This window comes from Doryrhamphus excisus, linkage group LG13 (assembly GCF_037039965.1).
Source record: "Doryrhamphus excisus strain RoL-2023G ecotype Guam linkage group LG13, RoL_Dexc_Guam_v1.1, whole genome shotgun sequence".
In the NCBI taxonomy this organism is placed as follows: domain Eukaryota; kingdom Metazoa; phylum Chordata; class Actinopteri; order Syngnathiformes; family Syngnathidae; genus Doryrhamphus; species Doryrhamphus excisus.
The window spans coordinates 15,112,065-15,135,771 of NC_136369.1; the positions used below are offsets into that span (position 1 = coordinate 15,112,065).

At 42.0% G+C, this 23,707-nt stretch overlaps 1 protein-coding gene across 1 annotated transcript in view; it reads right to left on the reverse strand.

The window, feature by feature from the left end:
* nfatc3a (nuclear factor of activated T cells 3a) overlaps nucleotides 1–23,707 on the reverse strand; it is a 51,235-nt gene that overhangs the window by 16,579 nt on the left and 10,949 nt on the right. Inside the window, exons 2-8 of the mRNA XM_058088489.2 lie at nucleotides 21,399–22,584; nucleotides 18,981–19,143; nucleotides 5,395–5,594; nucleotides 4,803–4,975; nucleotides 4,056–4,196; nucleotides 613–668; nucleotides 87–213 (exon numbers count right to left, since the gene is read on the reverse strand). Of these exons, the coding sequence (XP_057944472.2) occupies nucleotides 87–213; nucleotides 613–668; nucleotides 4,056–4,196; nucleotides 4,803–4,975; nucleotides 5,395–5,594; nucleotides 18,981–19,143; nucleotides 21,399–22,584 (2,046 nt within the window). The remainder of the gene's footprint in view (nucleotides 1–86; nucleotides 214–612; nucleotides 669–4,055; nucleotides 4,197–4,802; nucleotides 4,976–5,394; nucleotides 5,595–18,980; nucleotides 19,144–21,398; nucleotides 22,585–23,707) is intronic.

The following is a 23,707-nucleotide window of genomic DNA, read 5'->3' on the forward strand; positions in this document are numbered from 1 at the left end:
AGTTCTAAATCACATATAATTATAACCACAATAAGTACTACTACTACTACTAATAATAATAATATAGTTTTAAAATCTCAGCTTACCTGAAAGGTAAGTGAAGCGCTGTGATTGGCTCCTTTTCCGTTTGCCATTGCAGACATAAAACTGCACCTGCACTGCTGCGCTGACTGTCTTGCTGTGGTAAGGAGGAACCTCCACCATAATGCATGACTGTTGACACAAAAGATAAACATTATACAAATGTATGTATTGCAAAAAAAAAAAAAAAGAATCAGGGTTTTCCAAAAAGTTTTTCAGATCAAGGCCCAAACGTAGTAAATAAAGTAAAATATAGTATTGGAAAGTATTGCAACATCATCGACATAAGCTCCATCAGGGTCTCTCAAAAGCACTAGGTCAAAAAAACATCGGTATTAACAGCTATGAATGTAGGCACCCTCCTGATTTCCTCTATATTAATTCCACATGAAGGATTCACATTAATATAAACATTGACAAAAAGTCATTTTTCAAGAAATTATATGTTTTCTTGAATTTTTACTCTGACCATCTGGGACCCATCAACAACCGACTTCCATTTTCAAATCAAGGTAACGAAGGACTACTTACTCCTTGAGTTTTTTCCCGTATGATTTTGGCCTCCACTTCCCACTGTGGCCGTCCGTCTACAAAAATACAAAAAGTCAATTTCACCATCTCCTCAATCAAATTGAGCGCAGGCAACCACAAAAGGCAGTATTCGTTATTGAGACACGTGTATTACTTTGGAGGCCCAGAAGACACATGGAGAAAATCTCGAGTAGCTAGGATTGAATCACAATCACATGTCCAAATAATCCTCTTTGTTTGTCTTATCTGGTTGAAATTATAACGAGCACAACTGAATCACTGAATTTATTTTAACTGACAGGTTTTTTTATTTATTTAATTTGGGCTGAAAAAACATAACTCCCAGTTTTCCTATGATTTGGCAAGACATCTTAGGAAGGGAACAACCGACAAGCCCTTGCGGTTGGAAGACATTGCAGTCGTTGACGAGCTCACGTTAGCACAGAGTCGCTTCTGAGCTACGGCAGAATTATTTGAAGCTTGTGGTTTATTAGTGTTAGCACAGGCTCTGCACCTGCATAGCGTCTTCCTCAAAAAAACAGAAAGGTTCCATGTATTACAACCGCCTGAGACAACATCTACAACATGTCTGCAGAAAGGTTTCTAACAGAGTGCACACTATAATCTCAGAAACATTTATAGCTTTAACTCATCTGTAGCTGTAAACCTGTTGAGATGAGCCCCTAATATTAAGGTTACCGATGCTTTAGTTGTGGTAATCCAGTCGGTAGTCTCATACCCATTGCGACAGAAAGACGGGGAACAAATGACCTTGACTGTCTTAACAGCTGACAGCAGTGCATTATTACAATATGTCTTGTTGACATTCAACAGGCTGGAGCAAGGGCCCCACATGCTCTCTCAGACAACAAGCACAGACAAGATGATCATACCACGTTGAAACAATGACTCTTTTGCCTACTAGACACCTGAGTCAGAAGTGGGGGGAGGGGCGTGTAACCCCTTGATCAAGGAACAATAAAAGAAGTGCTTTTTGTGGAGGAAATCTAAGTTTGCATGCGATGATTAGGGTGCTGTGTGTTTTGAAGCCCCCGTTTGTGTAAACATTGAACCTTGTAATAGAAACATTCATACCAATTATGGTTATCTTACTTTCAACTATATGTATTAGCAAGAATGGTTTTAGCTTAATTCTTAGCAAAAACAATGTTACGCCACCACACCACCAGGGATAACTACAGTATTATATTACACTGTATTGTACCAGGGATGCTCTAATCGGGGTTTTATGTTGCGGATTCTTCTATTTATGATGAGTGCTACTGGCTGGGGAGCAGTTAGACTTTTTTTTGTGATCGGCTTTGAAAGGCGTCTTTTGCCATAACGTCTGATCGGAGCACAATATTCATTCATTCATTTTCTACCGCTTTTCCCTCACGAGGGTTGCGGGGGTTGCTGGAGCCTATCCCAGCTGTCTTCGAGCGAGAGGCGGGGTACACAAGACTTTGTTTGGGTATTTTTTGTGGTCTTCTTGCATCCTATAGTGATTAAAGACCGGTTCCATTAAAATGATTGTTACGCACTGTGCAAGGGCGACTCACACTTGAGTGAGTCCCCTTTTTTCCTAGTCGCTCACAGACAAACACTCACACTGCTCAGTGTTACATCAATTCATTGTTAAATATTTCATTTCTAAATACATGTTGTAACATTATTAGAGCCCTCTAGACATGAAATAACACCCCTATAGTCACCTTTATACTTGTATTACCCAATATTCATTCATTCATTTTCTACCGCTTAACCTCACGAGGGTCGCGGGCGGTGCTGGACCCTATCCCAGCTGTCTTGGGGCAAGAGGCGGGGTACACCTTGGACTGGTCGCCAGCCAATCACGGGGCACATATAGACAAACAACCATTCACACTCACATTCATACCTATGGACAATTTGGAGTCGCCAATTAACCTAGCATGTTTTTGGAATGTGGGAGGAAACCGGAGTACCCGGAGAAAACCCATGCATGCACGGGGAGAACATGCAAACTCCACACAGACATGGCCGAGGGTGGAATTGAACCCTGGTCTCCTAGCTGTGAGGTCTGCGCGCTAACCACTCTCCGCCGTGCAGCCAGATTACCCAATATAATAGACATAATAAGAGTAAATAAGCCATTTAAGACATAAAGACTCATGCTTGTGTGTGTCACTATAAATGTGTTCCCTAGGGAGAGAACAGTGAGTGCTGGACAGGAAGTGAAGTCACAGGTTCAGAGTTAAGTTTCAGATCTTCTGTGAGGTCTGCGCGCTAACCACTCGACTGCGGTGCAGCCCACTCCTACAATGTATTCTACATAAATACCAAAGATGTATACAGTATTTCACAAAAGTGAGTACACTCCTCACACTTCGACTGTTTCTATACAATAGAAATTCAACTTATATATGCTTAGAGTAGTCGGTGTACAGCTTGCATAGCAGTATAAATTTACTATCCACTCAAAATTAGTCACAACACAGACATTATTGTCTAAACAACTGGAAACACAAGTGAGTAGCAAAGTAAGTGTGTCTTGCCTACAGCTAAGCATGGCCAAGGATCTGGGCAGCATGAGTCCTGCACGCCACAGCCCCCCTCTCGGGAAACTGGGTTCCAACATGATAAGCAACTGCTTTCAGACGACAGCATGGGAGAAGTAAATCGCGGGAGTTAAACTTCACACCCATTCAACCCCGATTCTGGCGCTTTCTTTCCTATGTTCACACTTTTGTACCGTAGTGTTGTCTTTGAATCATAAACAATAGTGGAAAAATATGTCTTATTTCTTCCATTGCTGCAGTTATTCCAAATCAGAGCCTTTCTGCACTAATGCAGGCAGATTAGACAAGGGGAAGATGGTTTAAATTAAAGTAATCATCATCATCTTCTTCTTCCTCCACTCTCTGATGGTTCACTGTCTTTCCGCCTTCCTCCACAGTCCGCTGCTTTCATGTTCACCATGAGGCCCCCCAGCTTTACCTCTTTAGCCAGCATGACGTTTCCCATTTTGCTGTTGGGTTTCTAGTCTTGACTGTTCAAGCCATGCTTCATAGAGTAGCTCTCAAAGAGCCCGACACATTCCTCTGTGCCTTACTTCACTGTAATATCTGAGAAAGGGTCTCCCACTCACAAAGAATGACTTTCTGTCATGTGTGAACTTGATTCTTTTGCGTAGTTTAAAGGTGCTTCGGGCAGGCAGAGACTAGCTTGGTGAATGTTCTCCATTTCAAATTTCCATGCAAGGTGAACGGTCATTACATGTTTTGATCGTGAAGACATTGCAGTGACAAGGGCGCGTAAAGGGCATTCTTCTGCAGTAACTACAATTGAGTACACTACAACGGAGTAATTATCTGTCTAATTGATTGCTTTGGTCTACCAGAGAAAGCCTGTATGACAACCACCAATGGCAAAGCTGCTGTGCACACACAGAGAGGGCTTACCAGGGCCTTTTTCCAGGAAGATAACTTTGGACTCTGGGAAAAAGTTGCTTCCAGTGATGGCCATCTCTTCTCCCCCACTGACCAGACAGCTAGTCAGGCTGGACTTCTCAACTTGGGGCAGTTCTTGAGCTGAACGCTGGGCTGGGAGAGATGCAGCAGAGGTTGCAGACAGACAAGAGTGGTCATTCACTAAACTGTCTTTATTCACATACTGCACACCATAGCAAAATATGGAGGCATTTATTTGGACGGGATATTATAAAGTCACTTTTTCACCAAGTAGTACAAGTTGGACTTTTAACAGTGACTGGACGACAAAATATGTGTTTATTGGGAATACACTGGGGTAGCTGATGTGTTTGTCTGAACCAAACTGTACTGTTCGTATATTTCCATTTGTATTTTTTAAAGGGCTGTCATTCGATTCAAAAATTTAATCGTCATTAATCACATTTTGTCGACAGCTCAAATTTTTTACCGCAGATAGAAATAGGTTTTTATCTATAATAAGCAGGGGAAATCTCTTTGTGGAAAACAATTTGATGTGCAACTACAATGATAACTACATCAAATGTTATATAATGTTATTATATAAATTTTGTAAATATGGTAATTATTCTAAAAAAATAGAATATACAGTCAGAAATATTATTAATAATATGAGCATGTTAGCCTTTAAACTCGCCCACAAATTACTGTGCCATCTTCAAGTTCAAGTTAGTGTTTGTGTGTATGTCAAAGACTCACAGCACTCCACGGGAATGGACGAAGCCTGCAGCGAAAGCACCTTCCCGTTTGGTTGAGGGATGTGAACTCGGAATACCACGCGTACCCGTGTGTTCTTTCTTCCTATGTCTGTCTCACCCTTGCGAAGTTCAATGTCTGAGTTCCGTAGTTTGAGGATGCCGGCACAGTCAATACTGTAGAACAAGGGGAAAAAAGTCTGAAATCATCTATTAAGCATATGAGTCGTGAAAACCAAGTGTAAGCCCAGCAGGGTTTTGGCAGTAACATAACATATTAAATTTTATACAGCAAACGGAATATGGGAAAGTCCCAACCACTTCCTTTCCAATTAAATTCAGTGCAAATACATGAAAAGGGCGCTATATAAACACAGTATAATCATCCAGTTGATGCAGAATCATAAATAGCCCAATAAAGTTTATTTCTCCACTCAGATTTCCCTTTGGTGCACACTAAGCCTATTGGTTTTGGATGAAAAATATACACAAATTCACACTGAAAGCAGTCATAAATGTGATCATAAACAGGGTTCATTGGACTTCCCTCATGGTGTGACGCTCGTAAACTGAAAAAAAAAGCATGTGGTGCAGACCTGGCTGACATGTTGTTTTCAGGCAGGAGAGGAATTTCGAGAACTTTGGTGCTGGAGATGACAATCTCCTGGCTGGCCGTGGCCACCGTTTTCCCAGTGATGCGGTGCACTTGGTAAAAGGCGTGTGGCCTCAAGTAGCGGTCGTCTGCCGTTCCGATGAACATCTGCAAGTTGATGGGCTTCTCGCTGTAGCCAAGCAGCTGAAACATGACAGAAAAACTGGAATTAATGTGTTAGTCCAGATGTGAATAGTGAGGTATTAACAAAGAAACATTCATGAGTTGTGACTTTGTTTGGGAGGGAATTGAAATGTCAGCTCAGGGCTGTTGTATTTCCGGCGATGTTGGAGATTCATCTGGCAGGTTACATATATAACTGATGATTCACATTATGGTCCTTCATTTCTACACCTGCCCTCAGGGACCAGAATCCAATAATTCCCAGAAATTAGTTTGTAGCTACTTACTAAGAAGCAACATCCACAACTAAAGAACGGAGCTAGAATATAATAGGCATGCTCCGATCGATCGACCACCAATATCTGTGAAAAATCATGTGATCGGCATATGCCGATAAATGCGTTTTCAAGACGTTTGACTATGGAGACACTACAGGGGGAAACTGATAAAATCACTCAGAACAAGAAAACAACAACACTTCGGGAAAAAAAACACATTTTATCCAAGAGGAGACTGAGGGCATCAAAAAAGTGTGGCAGTGTAGCAAAGTGGAGAATGGGGAGTCAAATACAGCACTATCCAGAGATACATGGCACAACGACAAGGTCAGCTCAAAGTTTTGGTACCACCTTCAGATATTACAGATTAGGTTAAAGCTCAAACTGGGCAACATTTAAGGGAATCGACTGTGGAGATAGTACAGTAGGAATCTAAGAAAACAAGAATGAAATAGAACAGTATTTACAAAAGATATAGTTTATTTTTCTGAGCGTGGATAAAAAAAGCCCAGTCACAGTGCAAGTGAGAATGACGAGAATTGCCAGAAATAATGTTGTTGTTTCAAATTCACTGTTGCATGTTTGCCAAACGCGTTCGCCTGGAACACCCGGGCAAAGCAGCTGCTTTCTCCAGTTGTCTCGAGAGTTGGCACCCTGCTTTCCGCTCAAGACAGGTGAGATATTTAATGGCGGAAAGTGTTGCATGTCAGGTAGAGTTGAGGGCAAGCTGGAAATCAGAGCAGTGTTTCTTTTTTTTTTCTTCTTCTTTTCCAACATATTGCAGAAACCCACAGGCAGCACAATCCAACTACTGTAGTAGTGTTGTGCTTGGCAGACTCAGTGACGGCAGGATGGCAACCCCCTTTCACATATGAACTGCCCTCAAAGCCCACCACGACTGACCCACCCCTCCTCTCTCTCAGCCCTGTCAGGCAAAAGAGAGGAGAAGAAGGCTTTTCAGTGCTGTTTGCACCCTGAACTGCCAAGATTCAAGCTCAAGCAAGCTGCAGCTGGCTATTGACCCGATCTTATTCTCAGGTTTGCGTCACACGTGTCAATGTTCATTCCATGCGTGCGATGACTGGAAGGAGCGAATGTGGGATTTGTCACATGCTATTCCAAAATCAACCACCTCAAGTGAAAATGGCACAGCTGTTCTCGCTAATGACGCTTTTTCATGTGCAAAGGCAGGTACGACAGGATACTATTTTGAGTACCTGGCCAATCAATGTACCAAGAAAGACACCATATTGTTCGCCAACGTGAAAAAAAAACACTAACGTCTTTTCCTTTGGACACAGCAGTGCTTTTCTCCACAGTTAATGCAGCTATCCTAAAGCTGCTCTCAAATAAAACGTGTCTTCTTACAACTTTTTTATTTACAATCCAATTCTGATATTGGGGCCGATAGCGATATCAATGCAATATCAGCAATTATCACATACTACAGTATTAATTTGCCCTGTACCCTAGAAACCGCCCATGAATGATACAGGAAAAAGGTCGAAATGATACTGTGTCAAAGCCCAGGGCAGTGATACTGATAAAATATAGAGTTTAACCATGTCCAGTATCAGCCCCCGTAGCTGTCCACTCAGAGCGCGCTGCTCTGGTATCGTGCCCGTGAAACAACCAATCAGAGAACAGCGCACAAGCGTGAACACACAGTTTATACTTATAGGTTATCACATGGTTTGTCTGGTATCAGGCCAGGTATCATCCCAAGTGTCAGTATCAGCCCAAGACCGAAGCGCGCTCTGAGTGGACAGCTACGGGGGCTGATACTGGACATGGTTAAACTCTATATTTTATCAGTATCACTGCCCTGGGCTTTGACACAGTATCATTTCGGCCTTTTCCCGTATCATTCATGAGCGGTTTCTGGGGTACTGGGCCAATTAATACTGTAGTATGTGATAATGTTTAGATATAATACATGTAATAAACTGAAAATTTTCTGGAAACAAAATGGTCTTTTGATTAAATAGTACGTGATAATAAGCTCATGATTAAATTGTATGTGATAATAAGACCATCACATGGTTTGTCTGGTATCAGGCCCAGTATCATGCCCGGGCGTGCCAGTATCAGCCCGAGACCGAAGGCCGAAGGTCGACACTTGGGGGCATGATACCTGGCCTGATACCAGACAAACCATGTGATAACCTATAAGGATCATACATACTTTGTTTAGTAGCATGCAATGTTGGAGAATGCCTTTTCAAGTGCAATTGCTCAAACAGAGAATAATAGTCGGCAACAGCAGGTATGAGAAACACTGACCCATTTACTTCTTGATGCATCTGGTGTATAGCTTTATCGACAATAGGCATAATGTAGCGAGGCTCGATGCGTTCAATGAAGCGTTTAAACCTGACATTACTCACAACCAAGAGAGGCTGGCTCTTTTCTGTTATAGCTCATGACCTTTTGCCATGGTGTTGCGAGGTGTACTAAACTTCCTCGGTTCTGTGCCACCACGGGAAACTGGTGCATGGTAAGACTTGCACTCGGCTGCAGCGTCTTTTTCAGACTTAAACAAAAAACATATCTACGCGACTGACATCACTTCTTCTCCTTGCTGTTGGGATCATATGGATTTTGCATGCGGAATAGAAGTGCTGGCACGGTAGCTGGAATGGACTGCAAGCCGATATCAATATTGGTTCAGGGCAGCCCTTTTAGGGCCCAACATGCTAAGTAGTAAACACAAGAGTCCTTGTTTCCCTCCATCGCCTGATGCGTTCAATCTGTGGTGGTTCTAGCTGTGTCAAGCGATAAAATCTACTGCATCAAATTGACGAGCAAACAAGCATTTATCCGAACTTGACAGACGGTAACCTGCTGTGCAGCATACAGCAAATAACGTTGCATTCAGTTTTGGCACTTGTATAAATCTATTGGGAAGGAAGTTACACTAAGCATGTGTCCTCCATAATGATCACTAATGGGCTCATCTTTGGAAAACCACATTAGATCTTAAGAACCACATGAAAGTATAAATCATGCTAACAGGTCATTACGCAGCACCAGTCTGAATGGTCCAGGACTGGTAAATGACACCAAACTTGTTTCGTTTTCCTTTATGATCACAGATCTGCACACTCAGGCGGTCCTTGCTTACACATGAATGCAATAGTAGCATGTGTGTTGCAGACAGTATAAAATGAGCGCATGTGGAACGACAGGAAACACCACCATATAAAAAAAAAAGCACAAAAGTGATGAAGACCAACAGCATGACATGCTTTGCCTCAGGCTGATATTTCTAACATAAACAAATATGAAAAAAGACTAATAAATAAGCTATTCATCTCCAACCCGTCTTATTTTGGGATTCGGTATGGGGTGTTGACAAACATACGTCTTTTTCAAGCATGATTAAAGCGCCTGGAAAAAAAAAAGAGTCCTTTCATTTTGGAAAAATAGAGATATTCCACAAAGATGGTCTATTTCAGCTCATAGCTCATTTTCTGTTAAGTTTCTTTGCAATAATTATCAGTTCTGAAATACAAGTACATTACAAATATTAGCTATAGGCCACAAAAGTGTCTCTGTTAAAATAAACATACGGTCGCCACAAACCGGGGGCAGTTTTAAGAATAACATTTACTTTAACAAGAGCTGGAGAGCGGGGTGCGCAGCTCATCGAGTCGGGAGCTGCGACATGAAAAATGGCAGCCGAGCAGGCAAAGAGCGGGTCAGTTTAGGTGAGGAGAAGCGAAGTGACGCAGATGAACTTTTTGACGCACCGGCCCAGGAGACAGATTGATACTATATACAGTATTCGTGGTGTAACGATACATTTCCTCACTGTCCTTCCACTTGTTCATCATGCATTGGATAGTTCTTAACCAGATTTTACTAGTTTTTAGCAATCTCCCTCTTCCTATCTAATGCTCCGTTCATACTATGAGTTATTTGTTCTTATGAAAATGTGTGCATTTGCAACTTTGTTTGGCTCCAATGTGGGTTATTTTCCAGTATTAGTTGTTAGTTCACACTACAGAACTACAGACTCAACTGGTGACGCTAGGGACCAGTGACTTCCAGTTCAGGTTTTCATTTTGTAATAAAGAAATAAGTTACGAATAGAGTTAAACTGTGTGCCATAATTGTACTCTAACCGGGAAATGTACATGACACTAAGGAAAGAGTAGTTGCAAAATCCTAACAATTCACAGATCGAGTAACATCCTAAAATTGATCGTTTGACCTAGAGGTTACGGTTTTTGTCCACTGCCACATCCTAGCCTACTTCCTGAAACAGTGGTCGTGGTGTTTATTTACTCAATTGCCAGGCATGCTGGATGTCTATTTAAAGGAAGGGGTCTATTTGCGGGAGGTGTTTATTTGTACACATACTTGAGTAAGGGTGGAAGGTAATACGCACTGGCCCTGCGATTGGCTGGCGACCAGTCCAGGGTGTACCCTGCCTCTCACCCAAAGTCAGCTGGGATAGGCCCCGGCATACGCCCACAACCCACATTGATGTCAGGAAGTATGTCCATGTTAAAATGGGAATGGATCACATTAGCAGTTTCTATTCTAAGCTCTCAACAATACAGAATGTTAAGTAAATAGACCCGCTTTTCAGCGACCCGCTTTTCAGGGATTCAGCGGCTTTTGGGTTTCTTTGAATTCAATGACAAGTGACATGAGCAAGTACCATCTGCTCCATACCTCCAGTGGAAAATAAAGTTACAGTGGCTGCTTTGTAGAGAGCTTTGAGCTGTGTGAGAACTTTCAAGTCAATCCAAGTTATGTGGTCAAAAATATGTGCCACTATAGAGTATATTTGTCAGAAAAATGATTGCACCAGAAACACATTAGGTGTGCATGTTCTTCCAGAATTTCACTATTTTTGTGTGCAGGGATTGTATATGCTATTTCGTTATGCATATCATTGGTAGCTACCAACAAACTAGAGACAGGAGGGTTAGACTGCACTATGGAGACACACATGCCGTGTTGGGGGTGTGTATCAATTTATGAAAGCGACAGCAGCAAACTGACATCAAACGTCTTTCATGACAGGAACTATTTCAGCACAAACATTTGTCTTAGCCTTCAGATATTTATGCGCCAAATGGAAAATCTAGCCCAGTTTGGACTTGACCGGTGTTAATTTTAGACCCCGTGCAAGTCATATGCCGGTCTCCATCTTGAACACAACCTGGTTAGAGGGTTCTGTGAAACAACAAGACTAATAGTGGTCTAAACGCAACACCTGCAAACAAAAGGAAAGAAAAGAAGCACACTTGAATGGTATCACAAGTCCTCGAGGAGGATGCTTAAACACCCTTGACTTGACTCTCACATTCCAAAGTCGCCCTCCTCCAACCCCTAAATCTGTGCTTCGGTGTGAAATATCACAGCAGGGTGGTCTCTGCACTGTTAAATCCTGGCTGTGCAAGAAACTGCCCTGATATCATTCACTTGTACATTGAACCCCTCTACTAACAGTAGCATATGTTCCCAAAAAAAAACTGTGCTCGATGAAGCATGTCTCCAAGAGTCACCAACCTGACTGGACTGGACTGGACTGGGTGCTAGGGATGTACTATCTCCCTTAAAATAAAACAGCTGGATACGGTTACATATCCAGGTCCACTAAATAAAGTCCCCTATTTATTTTTGGCCGTCATCTGTTGCTCTGGTCTTGTAAAGGGCAACCGAATCAGGGTAAAAACATCTTCCATCACTGCATGTAAACATAACATCGTACATGAAGAAAGAATGAGTTCTAGTCGAGTTCTACTCGACATGTGTTGCAAAAACCCCAATCATCATTTCACTCCTGTTTCATAGTTCTTTATCTATGACAGGAGTATGACAAATAGAAGGTTGACTAACGTATCAAATGTGATGATGTCTGTGTTCATCCTGTTTTGGAGGTTCCACGGTATCAGCTATCGGCTGTTGATTCATTGGTATAAGCAGTAGGGTGAGCTGATTTTCTAGTCCAGTGAAGTTATCGCACAGGAGAAGAAGAGAAGTTATGTTTGAGACATAATGTCAGGGCTCGACAATAACGATGTACCGATGGCCCGGGGCAAGTTAAAACAAAATTCGGGCAAGTAAATCCAATCAGTGATATTCCCGTCGGGCAAGAGCACTTTGGCATGCCATACTGCCAAGAGTTTTTTATAAAGTGATTCTTGTTGGGTGTTGGTAAAACACGGACTGCGTAATTCCGGTGGTAATTTGCAAACCAATTCTTGCAAATCTTGAAATGGACCAATCAGAATAGTTTATTTAGACCACGGTCCGCAGTCCACAGTCCGTGTTTTACCCACACCCGTGCTTGATCCCGCAATCAACCAATCAACGATCATTTGACTACGAAAACATCTATCATGGCGTCCCTGCCAACATCGTCTAATTCTTCAACAACTTCTGAAGGAAAACACCAAAAAGTGATGAAACAGTGCCTCCTAAAGAAGTATTTCATTAGCGGCAGCAAATCAAAGGATGGCACAGGTGAGTGAATCACATTGCTGTGACAATTTGAAGTGGTCACAATGAAACACCAGCAATTAGATCCAATACTAAGTGCTGATTTTGCATAAGCTACAAAATCTAGCGCTTCCATTTCTCTGTGTATTTTTCTCACCTTTGCTTCACAAATCATTGTTAGCATAGCATTTTTTTCTGGATTAAAAACACTTTACTAGTACACATTTTTATTTATCAAGGCAAAGTGCCTAGAAGTCTCTTGACAAATCCGGATTTCCATACAACGTCATGGTCTATGTAGGAAAACAACCACAAGAAATGATAATCATTTAATATTTATTTGAGATTCTCATGTGATGTCACAGAAATTAGATTATATCAATATGGCAGTCTTTTCATTTTACATGGGGCAAGTTCGGGCAAGTAGTTCTCACCTTAAGGATTCCCCATGGGCAAGTCATTTTAGTTTTTAATGTGGAGCCCTGAATGTATATCACATATTGCTTTTATAGATCTTCATATAGTTGGCACTATTTTACTGATGTTTCTACTTGTAGATGCATTCATTACCTGTGAGGCCTCTAAAAGCAATCAGATCATTGACAATACCGATGACAACCGTAATTGTTCTTTGCTGCTAAGTATCTCCTCGCTCCTATCCCGACTTTGCAGTTGTCAGTCTCTGTCGCCGTCCTCTCCTCTCGCCCACCTCAGCCGGGACAGTAACTCGATACTTTCTTACAGCCTGCGTCTGACTCTGCTAAGTTGTTTCCCTGTGTTGCTGCACCGTTGCCATGGTGAGACATTTTGTGTATTCAAGAGTGAGAGAGAGCTAGAGTGTGTGTGTGTGTGTGTGTGTGTGTATTAGAGCACGGGGCTTCATATACACATGAGCTTTGAAACGTATGTTGAAGTAAGTATAGAGTGGGGGTATTAAGCACATGGAGTATTGTGTAAACTTTAGTCCTTGAGTGGGTAATCGTCTGGCTTTATATGTAGTGGTGAAGGTCATTTTATCAGGCTGTTGTATGGCCGCTGTGACAAGAAAGGACACCGGGCTCTATGTGTCTGATTCCATTAAATCAAACAAATAAGTGTGACTACAATTAAAACACAGTCTGTCCGTTTCACTTTTCATGCATACACACTGTCGCTTTCACAGGCTTGCTGCTTGCATGCTAGCGAGGACAGAGTGAGCCAGGGGGCCAGTTGTTTGTTTAAACAAGGTCAATACATGCACACGCACGAGCATTTACTGTATGCTGCATCAAAGCTGTATAAGGCCTTGGTGGAAAGGGTCCGCTCGCTCAGTGCTCTTTCCTGTTTCCCCGCTCTATCCTCCCCCGACCTCTCGATAAAACACTCAACCATCAGTTTCCCCCCCACCGTGCACTAAGCCTGATTACAATGAATAGGAACAATGCGTCCACCATGCTTATATCAAATAAAAGCATAGCAAAAGCAGTTTCAAGTGAAAAGCCATCGAAGCCACGTGGTTCTGAATTGTCTGCCGGCCAATTATAGTAGCGGGTCTATTGAGACGGTCACCAGGGAGAATCTAACAAAAAGGAGTGAGCGGAGCTGAGCGATCAAATTAATACATTGGATTCATTGCCAGACCACACGTGAAGATACTACAGTGGAAGCTCCAAAGTCCAAACAAATCTACTGCATCATGTGTCTTTTTTTTTTTTTTTTTTTTACTTTTTGTTATTTTTACACTTACTCCTTTTCCACTTCCTTAAATTTCAGCAATTTCTCAATTGTTGAACAATTACTGACAGTTATTCACTTCCTGTGTATCATAGATATATACCATGTTTTTAATGAAAAGGATTAAGAGGTTTGATAGTACAGTTGTTAAGAGTTTGCATTAAGTTAATGTTAAAATATTACTTAAAACTTAGCCTGTGCAGTTAAAGGCTTTATGCGACGGCAACCCTTTGACCCTGGATACATTCTATTTTATTTAACTGTTATGGGTAAAGTTGTCTTTGATTTTGATGAAGTTGCATGCTGTATGTCGGCATATATACCAGCCTTTTTTCCCTCCTCGTGTGAATGGTCACCCATCAGGTAATACCAAAGAGCTCCTTGTATTTGTGTGGGTGCAGCAGCACTCAATTAAGCTGGTTAAATACGCACAAGGATACCTCAGCCAGCCAGAGAGGCTTTGGACTTGCATGTCTCCTAGCAACAGGTGTACCGATTATGATCTGCAGCTAACCCCTGAGGAATGGCTAACACAGTCAGTCAGTCAGTCAGTCAGGCACGGACGGGGACTTTCTACAGTGTACCGTTATATACTGTAAAAAAAAAAGGATCAGGTAATCAACAATGTTGGATCATTTTAGGAACATCACTGCTTTTGTTGGAATTGCTACTTACTGTACATAAAGACAGGAAAGGTTGGAAGTGTAATTGGTTGTCGCCAGATAGGCTTTATAGTTATATGCAATAGTTGACACAATCCTTGCGCATCACATGACATGTGACTTTTGCTGGAGGCAGCATCTCGGGACTTGATTATTAATTTGTTCCAAAAGGTTCAGAGAAAACCAAAACATACGAAAAACAAACGCAATTTTTCCCATAAGAAATAATGTAAATCATATTAATCCGTTCAAAATATATTGTACAGAGAATAATTATAGTTGCAGAAAACAATGTGAAATAACTATAAATGACAAATGGATGAAACGTATTGTTGATGCAGACTTCCCATACATCTCATTTACATTCTTCATTTACGTGGTGGCACTCGCACTTCTTTGGCCCCATGGCGGGCTATTTAGTAGCCACACTCAAAAAAAAATTATAAAACGAGGAAACGAAGTGTACGAAAACCGAAAACCGAACTAAATGAAAATGGAATCATATGAAAACTGGGGTGTATGAAAACCGAGGTTTAACTGTATACATATATATTAAAAATCTATCAGTGTTATAAACACACATACGTATATATATGTTATTTTAACTATTATGAAAGTATTATAGTGTGCATGTCAACACAAGAAATTACTAACATTTATATGATATATTATATTATATTATATTATATTATATTATATTATATTATATTATATTATATTATATTATATTATATTATATTATATTATATTATATTATATTATATTATATTATATTATATTATATGGTTATTGCTATGAACATGACCAAATTTCATGGCTTATTGTGCTGTATCTTTAATGTGAGTTGCTTGCTAACCAGCCATGTACTGTATGTAGGAGATAAACAAACACTACCCCTGCAGTCCCTTCCCTCAGTCCTCCTTGTTTTTCTGTTGATACAGCAACTCAGTGGCACACAGCGTAGCCACAAAAGGAAGTGATGGCCATGCCCATATGGCATCCGTAGCGTCATCGGGTGACATCACACCACTAGAGTCAAGGCCCACAGGGAATACAGTGCAGAGGGCTCTGACGAATGAGTATCTGTAACAGAAGGCCGCTGCTGGAGTACTACAGTTTGTGTAAAATATGATGACTAGACAAGATCCGAAGCAGAAAAACGCACAAAACAGCTCCGCACTCGCTATGAGACAACTTTGTACTCTCACGACTGCATTTATAAGAAAATCTCTATTGTAGCATGCTCCTTGTAACACTATTATTTGTATTTGTTATTCAATTTGAGTGGCTGAATAATTGCTATCAGATTTTGCTGGCACAAGTGTTATTGCCTCCAGGGGAATAGTTCTATCCACACCTCCAGTGTACCTGGGAAACACGATATGTGCAGAGCTTGTTTACGGTTTCAAGTGCACTGACCCCCTAACGGCCAGTGTACTGGGTCAAGGTAAAAAAAAGTTCATGATAGTTTTAAAGCATTTATTCCACCATTGGTCTGCCCTTGAATTAATATGTAATTATATTGTATGTAGTGTGTTCTAACATTAATATATGTATTATGTAAAGCACACTACTATTGTGTATGGTGTTTTTGGAATAACAAGAATGATGTCATCAGGTTAAGACTTTGCAAAGTGCATTAAGAAGATGGTGTACCGGCACAGGGTGTTTAGTAAACAATGTTAGACTTTCGTGACCCTAATGAGGATAAGCAGCATAGAAAAATGGATGGTACAATAATTCCTTATACAAACACAGGCTACTGTTGCGGCCATAACTCATGGCAAGCTAAATATGTATTTTTTAAAATATGGATCTGAAACTTAACTCTGAACCTGTGACTTCACTTCCTGTCCAGCACTCACTGTTCTCTCACGAGGTCACACATTTATAGTGACACACACAAGCATGAGTGTTTATGTCTTAAATGGCTTATTTACTCTTATTATGTCTGTTGTATTGGGTAATATGGCTGCACGGCGGAGAGTGGTTAGCGCGCAGACCTCACAGCTAGGAGACCAGGGTGTGGTCCCCGTGCATGCGTGGGTTTTCTCCAGGTACTCTGGTTTCCTCCCACATTCCAAAAACATGCTAGGTTAATTGGCGACTCCAAATTGTCCATAGGTATGAATGTGAGTGTGAATGGTTGTCTATATGTGCCCTGTGATTGGCTGGCGACCAGTCCAGAGTGTACCCCGCCTCTCGCCCAAAGACAGCTGGGATAGGGTCCAGCACCGCCCGCAACCCTTGTGAGGTTAAGCGGTAGAAAATGAATGAATGAATATTGGGTAATACAAGTGTTAAGGTGACTATAGGGGTGTTATTTCATGTCTACAGGGCTCTAATAATGTTACAACATGTATTTAGAAATGAAACAATGAAGTGATGTAACACTGAGCAGTGTTGGTCTGTGGGGGACAAGGAAAAAAGGGGACTCACTCAAGTGTGAGTGCGCCCTCGCACAGTGCGTAACAATCATTTTAATGGAACGGTCTTTAATCACTATAGGATGCAAAAAGACCACAAAAAATACCCAAACAAAGTCTTCCCAGGATAAGGAATGAGGGCAAATGTAGCAGAGCTTGGTTGACCGCTAAATTATGCATTGTCACATATGTCAGGATAGAATCTTGGTCACGCTGAGGTTGAAATGGTTAATTATTGGCCTGGAAGGAGCCTGCATGACTGAATGCGTGAGAACTGAGACTTCAGCTGTAACAGCAATACAGCTTCAGTTTGGGCTTTTTTTTTCACAAGGTTTTATGCCAACAGCTGTGAAACCTTTTCAACCGTGACGTTGTAATTGTTGTATCTTGTATGAGATCTGCATAACAAACAAGCACCTAATTGCTAAACTTTGACAAAAGTATTTTGGATCATTAAAATACCGTTTTGTCATTTTCTTTACAGTACAATCTCTGAGGTTGACACAGTGAAAGCACACCGTGTTTAAAATGCGGAAGGAAATCCCTGAAAAGTGGAGAAACAGTCTGACTCTCAGGAAGTGGTTGCTTAATTCAGCAACTAATTTTGGCTCAATCTATTGCTCTTATTTTGTGTGCAATTTTGACTTTACATTGCCGTCACATTCAGTCCAGAGTGCAACTGTCGGGACATCACATCTCGTACACAAGCGATGCCCAATACAGTATGTCTTTACGTAGAACATAGTGTGGGTCGATCGCATGTGTTACCCACGTCACAAATGTCATATGGCACCAGTGGTCTCACATTAAGCCCCGCTTCCGACTTGCTTGTACAGACGTGTCAGCGGTAAGATACAGTACCTATAAGAAATGCTGTCCATAGAGATTTAATGATTAACCCGGAAAATGTGTCCATTGCTGAAACAATTTTTATATGTTGCTTTGACTTGGGCTGTATTGCCTTGTGCATAATCATTTTCATTTTTTGTAATCTGTAATGTTTGTTAGCAAATGCTAACTACTCGTACTACATGAACTGTGTGTATGATTTAACGTTTTGCGTTATTTACAGAGCAATTGAGGAATAATTATTTGTAATTATCTTGATTGCCATACTGAATTGTGAATTATTGAATGACGTCAGGCTGCACGGCGGATGAGTTGTTAGCGTGTAGGCCACACTGCTTGGAGACCCGAGTTCGAGTCCACCCTCGGCCATCTCTGTGAGGAGTTTGCATGTTCTCCGAGGGAACACATTTAAAGTGACACACACAAGCATGAGTGTTTATGTCTTAAATGGCTTATTTACTCTTATTATGTCTGTTGTATTGGGTAATATGGCTGCACGGCGGAGAGTGGTTAGCGCGCAGACCTCACAGCTAGGAGACCAGGGTGTGGTCCCCGCGCATGCGTAGGTTTTCTCCGGGTACTCCGGTTTCCTCCCACATTCCAAAAACATGCTAGGTTAATTGTCCAATTTGTCCATAGGTATGAATGTGAGTGTGAATGGTTGTTTGTCTATATGTGCCCTGTGATTGGCTGGCGACCAGTCCAAGGTGTACCCCGCCTCTCTCCCAAAGACAACTGGGATAGGCTCTGGGACGCTTGCAACCCTCGTGAGGATAAGTGGTATAGAAAATGAATGAATGAATGAATGAATGAAGTCAACAATTTTGATTACCTGGTTAGATTATACATATGTATTATATGTTTGACTGTTTTATAGATACTTCATTTTGGCTTGTATGCTGAAAAAGGTGTTTGCACGCCTGATAGTACATGTACAATGTACATGTTACAGGGGTAGAACTCTGGGACTGTGTCATTATAAAAGCAGCTCGCAGTCTGAAGAAGTACATGCAAAGTTACCTTGACAATGGGATGGCCACTTGATGCTGCTTTCACGGCTCCTCTGCTGCCTTCCGTCTCGTAATGTGCTCGATGGTGGGCTTTGGGTTGCACCTCTATCTTCAGCTCGTACTGGCCAAACTGACTTGGCAGTGGCCAGTCTAGAGGAGGAAGTGAGGATGTCCTGAAGAGAAAAACACAATTATTATTACATGAACTGCAATAGCACCGAGTAGAGCACAGACGTCTTCTAAGACCCAGATCTCCTTTTAATCAAAGAAAAAAAAGAGTCAGTCAGAGAGGGAGAAATATTTTTGTCTACTTTAGTTAGCAGGTTACTTCCTGGTTCGTGGAGGAAGATGAGCAACATTTTTTGTCACTCCACTGTGGGTCATTACTTATGGAAAATGTATTGATTTGATTCTCATTTTGAATGAAACAAACCAGCTTCCCACAATGGATTGTGTTGAACAATAATTAGCTTTTTGTTTATCATCAGAAACAGCAACATAGTGTCCGCCTGCTTGTTGTGCAACATACTGTACTTCATGCATAATGTGCCGCATTAGCTGGCATTGTGTGTTTTCCCTCTCTTCCCCTCATTTTTGTTTGTTATCTATGTCGCCACAATCATATTTGAACAGCTGCACTTGAAAAAAAAAATGCCCTTGAAAAAAAAATGAACTGGGTCTCTCCACTCAAGTGCATTAAATCATTTAATCCCCGAAACAGTTTGTAATTGGGGTTATGAATCAATCTATCAACCACATCAAAGACAAGTATTATTGATTGTTGGGTTTGAGCTTGCATTTATTTACCACAACAGGGGGCCAAAACTCAATGCCTCAATGCTAACTGGATATTACCCCCCAACCCACATTTTTTACATCAGAGTCTGGGAAATGTATTTTTTTTGTGTCCATTCATGCCTGCTTGAAGTCTTATGCCTTTTTAAGGTGTTATTTTGTACAGACAGGGTGGAATAGATAAAGTGTTGCTGTTTTTATTTACATATGTTCAGTTAATTATTTTAACTTTCGGTCTGAATCTGGCAGTACAGTTCCGCGGGATTTGTCCCCTGGGCTTGAGTTTGACACATACGATGACACAACATAAATTCTGGAAGTCTTCTGAAAGTAGTCACCTAGACATGCAGACTGGAGCACAAAGCAAGGTAAAGAAGGGAATGTGATGATATCTAAATATAGTAAAGACGGTCCATGTGGCGTTCGGGGTGGTGGATGGGTCAGATAAACACCAGATGTAGCCAAGGAGAACTGCTAGTTGTTCGCCTGTGTCCACATTTCAAGAGTCTCTTCTCTTTTTGTACAACTTTCAAGACATTACAGTCAGTGAGCAGCGAGCACGCATGTCACAACTATAGTAGTGGTTTCTTAACCTTTCCTGACAGGGTCTGTGACGTAACCACCCGAGGAAGTGTCGCTGCTAGTGTAACTTGAGTGTAGAAGGACAGATGACACGTGAGTCCAGGCTAGTGGGGGTGTCCTATGGGTTGTCTTTGCATAACCTTTCTCAAATGTCCAAGTCCTACAATAGAGTCTGGTGGTATAACCTAGTCACTAAACACCCATCGCACTACTGGTGTTCTTCACCAAGAACTGATGTTCCACTCAAGCAGTCTGCCATGTTATGGCATTGCTCCTCCACCACATTGGCATGATATCAGTTCAGAACATTCACAGATTCTCCCACCTCATTACAAATACTATCAAAACAAATTTATTAATTCAGTTTTCCCAATAGCCAATCAAGAACATTTACTTAGATGGCCCTCCTGACCATGGTTGAAGGTTGTGGCCTTTGTTACCACATGTACCCTGTGTTGATTTACAGCACTCGGGGCCAGTTCAGACAACATGTCTTCATCTGGTGCACACATTGGAGTACACACCACAGACTTTTTTAAAATGGATATTTGCATGTGTCTTTTTTGGTAGATCATCCTTTCCTCATAGACCACATAGTGTCTCTGAGATTTATACCGCTGATATACAGCTCAAAGTTCCATTATTGTCGAACGTCGGAACACAGTGTTCCATTCAAAGCCCATCTTTTCAAACAATGTGAGTTTGATAGTATTTTTACTGCACTGTTATTTGTCTTCAAGATTAAAACTTTCAATCTTTACAGCATCTAGCAAACCATATAAAACAATTGGTCCATGAGTCTTTATTTTGTATTTGAACTATAATGGTAATTGCCTTTCAAATCTTGCCAAGTAGCGATAGTATTCATAATGACGGGAGATAAGGTACCTGTCCTTGCGCGAACCAGCTTTTCAGTAATATTCCATTAATGACTATCTTTCTCGAACCTGTAATCCACTTGAGTAAAGGATGACATTTGTTAAAATAACACACTGCATGCATATTGTGCAAAATAACTGCATCACTTTTATTTTGTTTTACATTATGTTACCTGAATATAGGCGTGTGTCCAGGCTTGGGTTTATTCCATGAAAAATGTGAGGGCACCGAGAGAAACTGCTCCCCGGGTCCGTCCTTCTTCAGGCTGTGCAGGGCCTCTTCCGAGGGCGAGTCTAGATTAGGAGACATATTTCCTTGGTCATCTAGCCCCAGTTCTCCTTTTGCTGCCGTCTGCATAGCCGTTCTGTCCTGTGAGGTCTTTCTTGTCTTGGATGGGATGTCCGCCTCAGATTGACAGCACTGGAAAGGCGACATGCCTACAGAAGGACTGCCAGCCCAGGTGTCCTCTGTCACACTGCCCCTAGGTGAAGGTCCCGGCGTGGGTGAAGGTGAGTGATGTGGAGACACAGAGCCAGGGTAGCAGATGTCCGCACTGGAGTGGCGCCTCTTCCCGCAGGGTGAGGTGGGACGTGAGGAGGGCCTAGATGTCGGCCGCGGGCTAAGCCAGTTCTCATCAGTGACACTGGTGCGTGGTGAGTGGCAGGGGGACTGTCGAGGTGACAGACTGATGGAGTGGGAGTGGTGGACAAAGGAGGGGTGATGATGCTGCCACTGAGATGGCTCCTCCAGATTCCCAACGCCAGCCTGAGGCGAAGTGCAGCCTGGGGATGTCAGCGGGGAGCCCAGGGTGAAGCGAGCTGCTGCTTCATTGAGTTCAGACTCAACATCGTCGTAAACATGTGAAAAAGATTCACAGGAGGAGGCGTCAGAAAACCAGCTCCGAGACGAGAGACTGCTGCATGGGCTGGGGCTGAGAGAGGAGTCCCGGTATGAGTGGTCGAGGGGCAAATACAGGTGGTCTCTGGACAGGGGCCTGTCACTGTGATAGTCCCCATCAGGGCCATTTGCCCTCAGATCTTGTTCATTGGCGTCCATCTCCTGCTGGCAGCTCGGAGAGATGGAGGTGATCTGAATACTGGGGCACTCAAAGGCTTTTGGTGCCTCCACCGGAGCCGAGGGAAGCAAGGGAGAGGTGCCGTACTTAGAGTCCTGCGGCTCATAACTCGGGGGCACCGGTCCTTGTTTGTGTGACTGATGGCGAGGGGAAGTGCTGATGATTGGGGGGTGCGACTGCATGCCATGGCGAGGAAGTCCAATGGACTGGTGGTTTGAGACCACTGACTGGGGCTGGCCCACATTTAGGATGTAGAAAGCTGTGTTGTCGTCAGGCTCCAGATCTGAAAATACAGGAAATGAAAGATTATCATCTTCAGATTTAAATCATTTGATTATTTCAATAATGCTATGCTTGGGAATCTAACACCCATAAATGTTATATGCCACTTGTCCTCATCAGCATCACAACAGAAGGTAGGTACATACTAGAGTGGTTTCCAGTCAATCACTGGGCAAATATAAATAACCATTCATACGTTAGCCTAGCATACATTGTGGGATGTGGGAGGAAGAACACCCATGCAAGCATGGGGTGAACCGCACAGATATGTTCTACAGAACAGACTGTGAGGCAGACATGCTAACCAATACTTCCTAAGGTCAAAGAAAGAGAAGAAACAGTGCATGAGGATAACTGCTTCAGAAATCTAAAAAGTTCTGTTTGACCTTAAAGTCTCCACTGTACGACGCAGCAATGCTTCTGTTCCTGATACCGCATTTACTCGTACGGTAACTCACACCAAAAAGGAAAAGCGCCATATTCAATCCACCTGTGTGCAGTTGTGCCCGGAATTTCTACGAGTCACTGAGCCCACTTTCTGGAAAAATCAGTGGCAAGAGATGTTGCCGGGTAGGAGTCTGCCATCCTGGCATTGTTCCAAGAGGGATAACCGATGAACAGCGCTACTCAGGAAACAAATTCACACAACGGTGCGTGCTGTCAGCTGTCATCACGACTAGCCCTGGCAGGCTATTTATACCAAAAGTCATTCAGCACAGGCAGCATATACACACATATACACACACACACATACATGTGCAGTAAAACAAATAAACAACAGCCTATTGTCTACACTGGCTTCACTGTTAGTGGTTATTGATAAGCTTCCACTGAATGCACTCTGTGGTACCTATTAGGAGTAATTCCATCCACACCATCCACTAAATTCATCACATGTCAAATAGTGATTTCTGATGCAAAAAGACAAACCAATAATGCTACATAGTAGGTAGGTTCCTCCCTATGAGCTCATTGTCTAAAAGTGTTTAAAAACCCGTCACAAATACAACAAAATGAACTAGTGTAGCCTATAATGGATTATATTGTGTAATAATCACCCAACACTTCCTTGTGTTCCTGAGAATTTCATATAATTTGGTTTATAAAAGATCAATAGAAGAAAA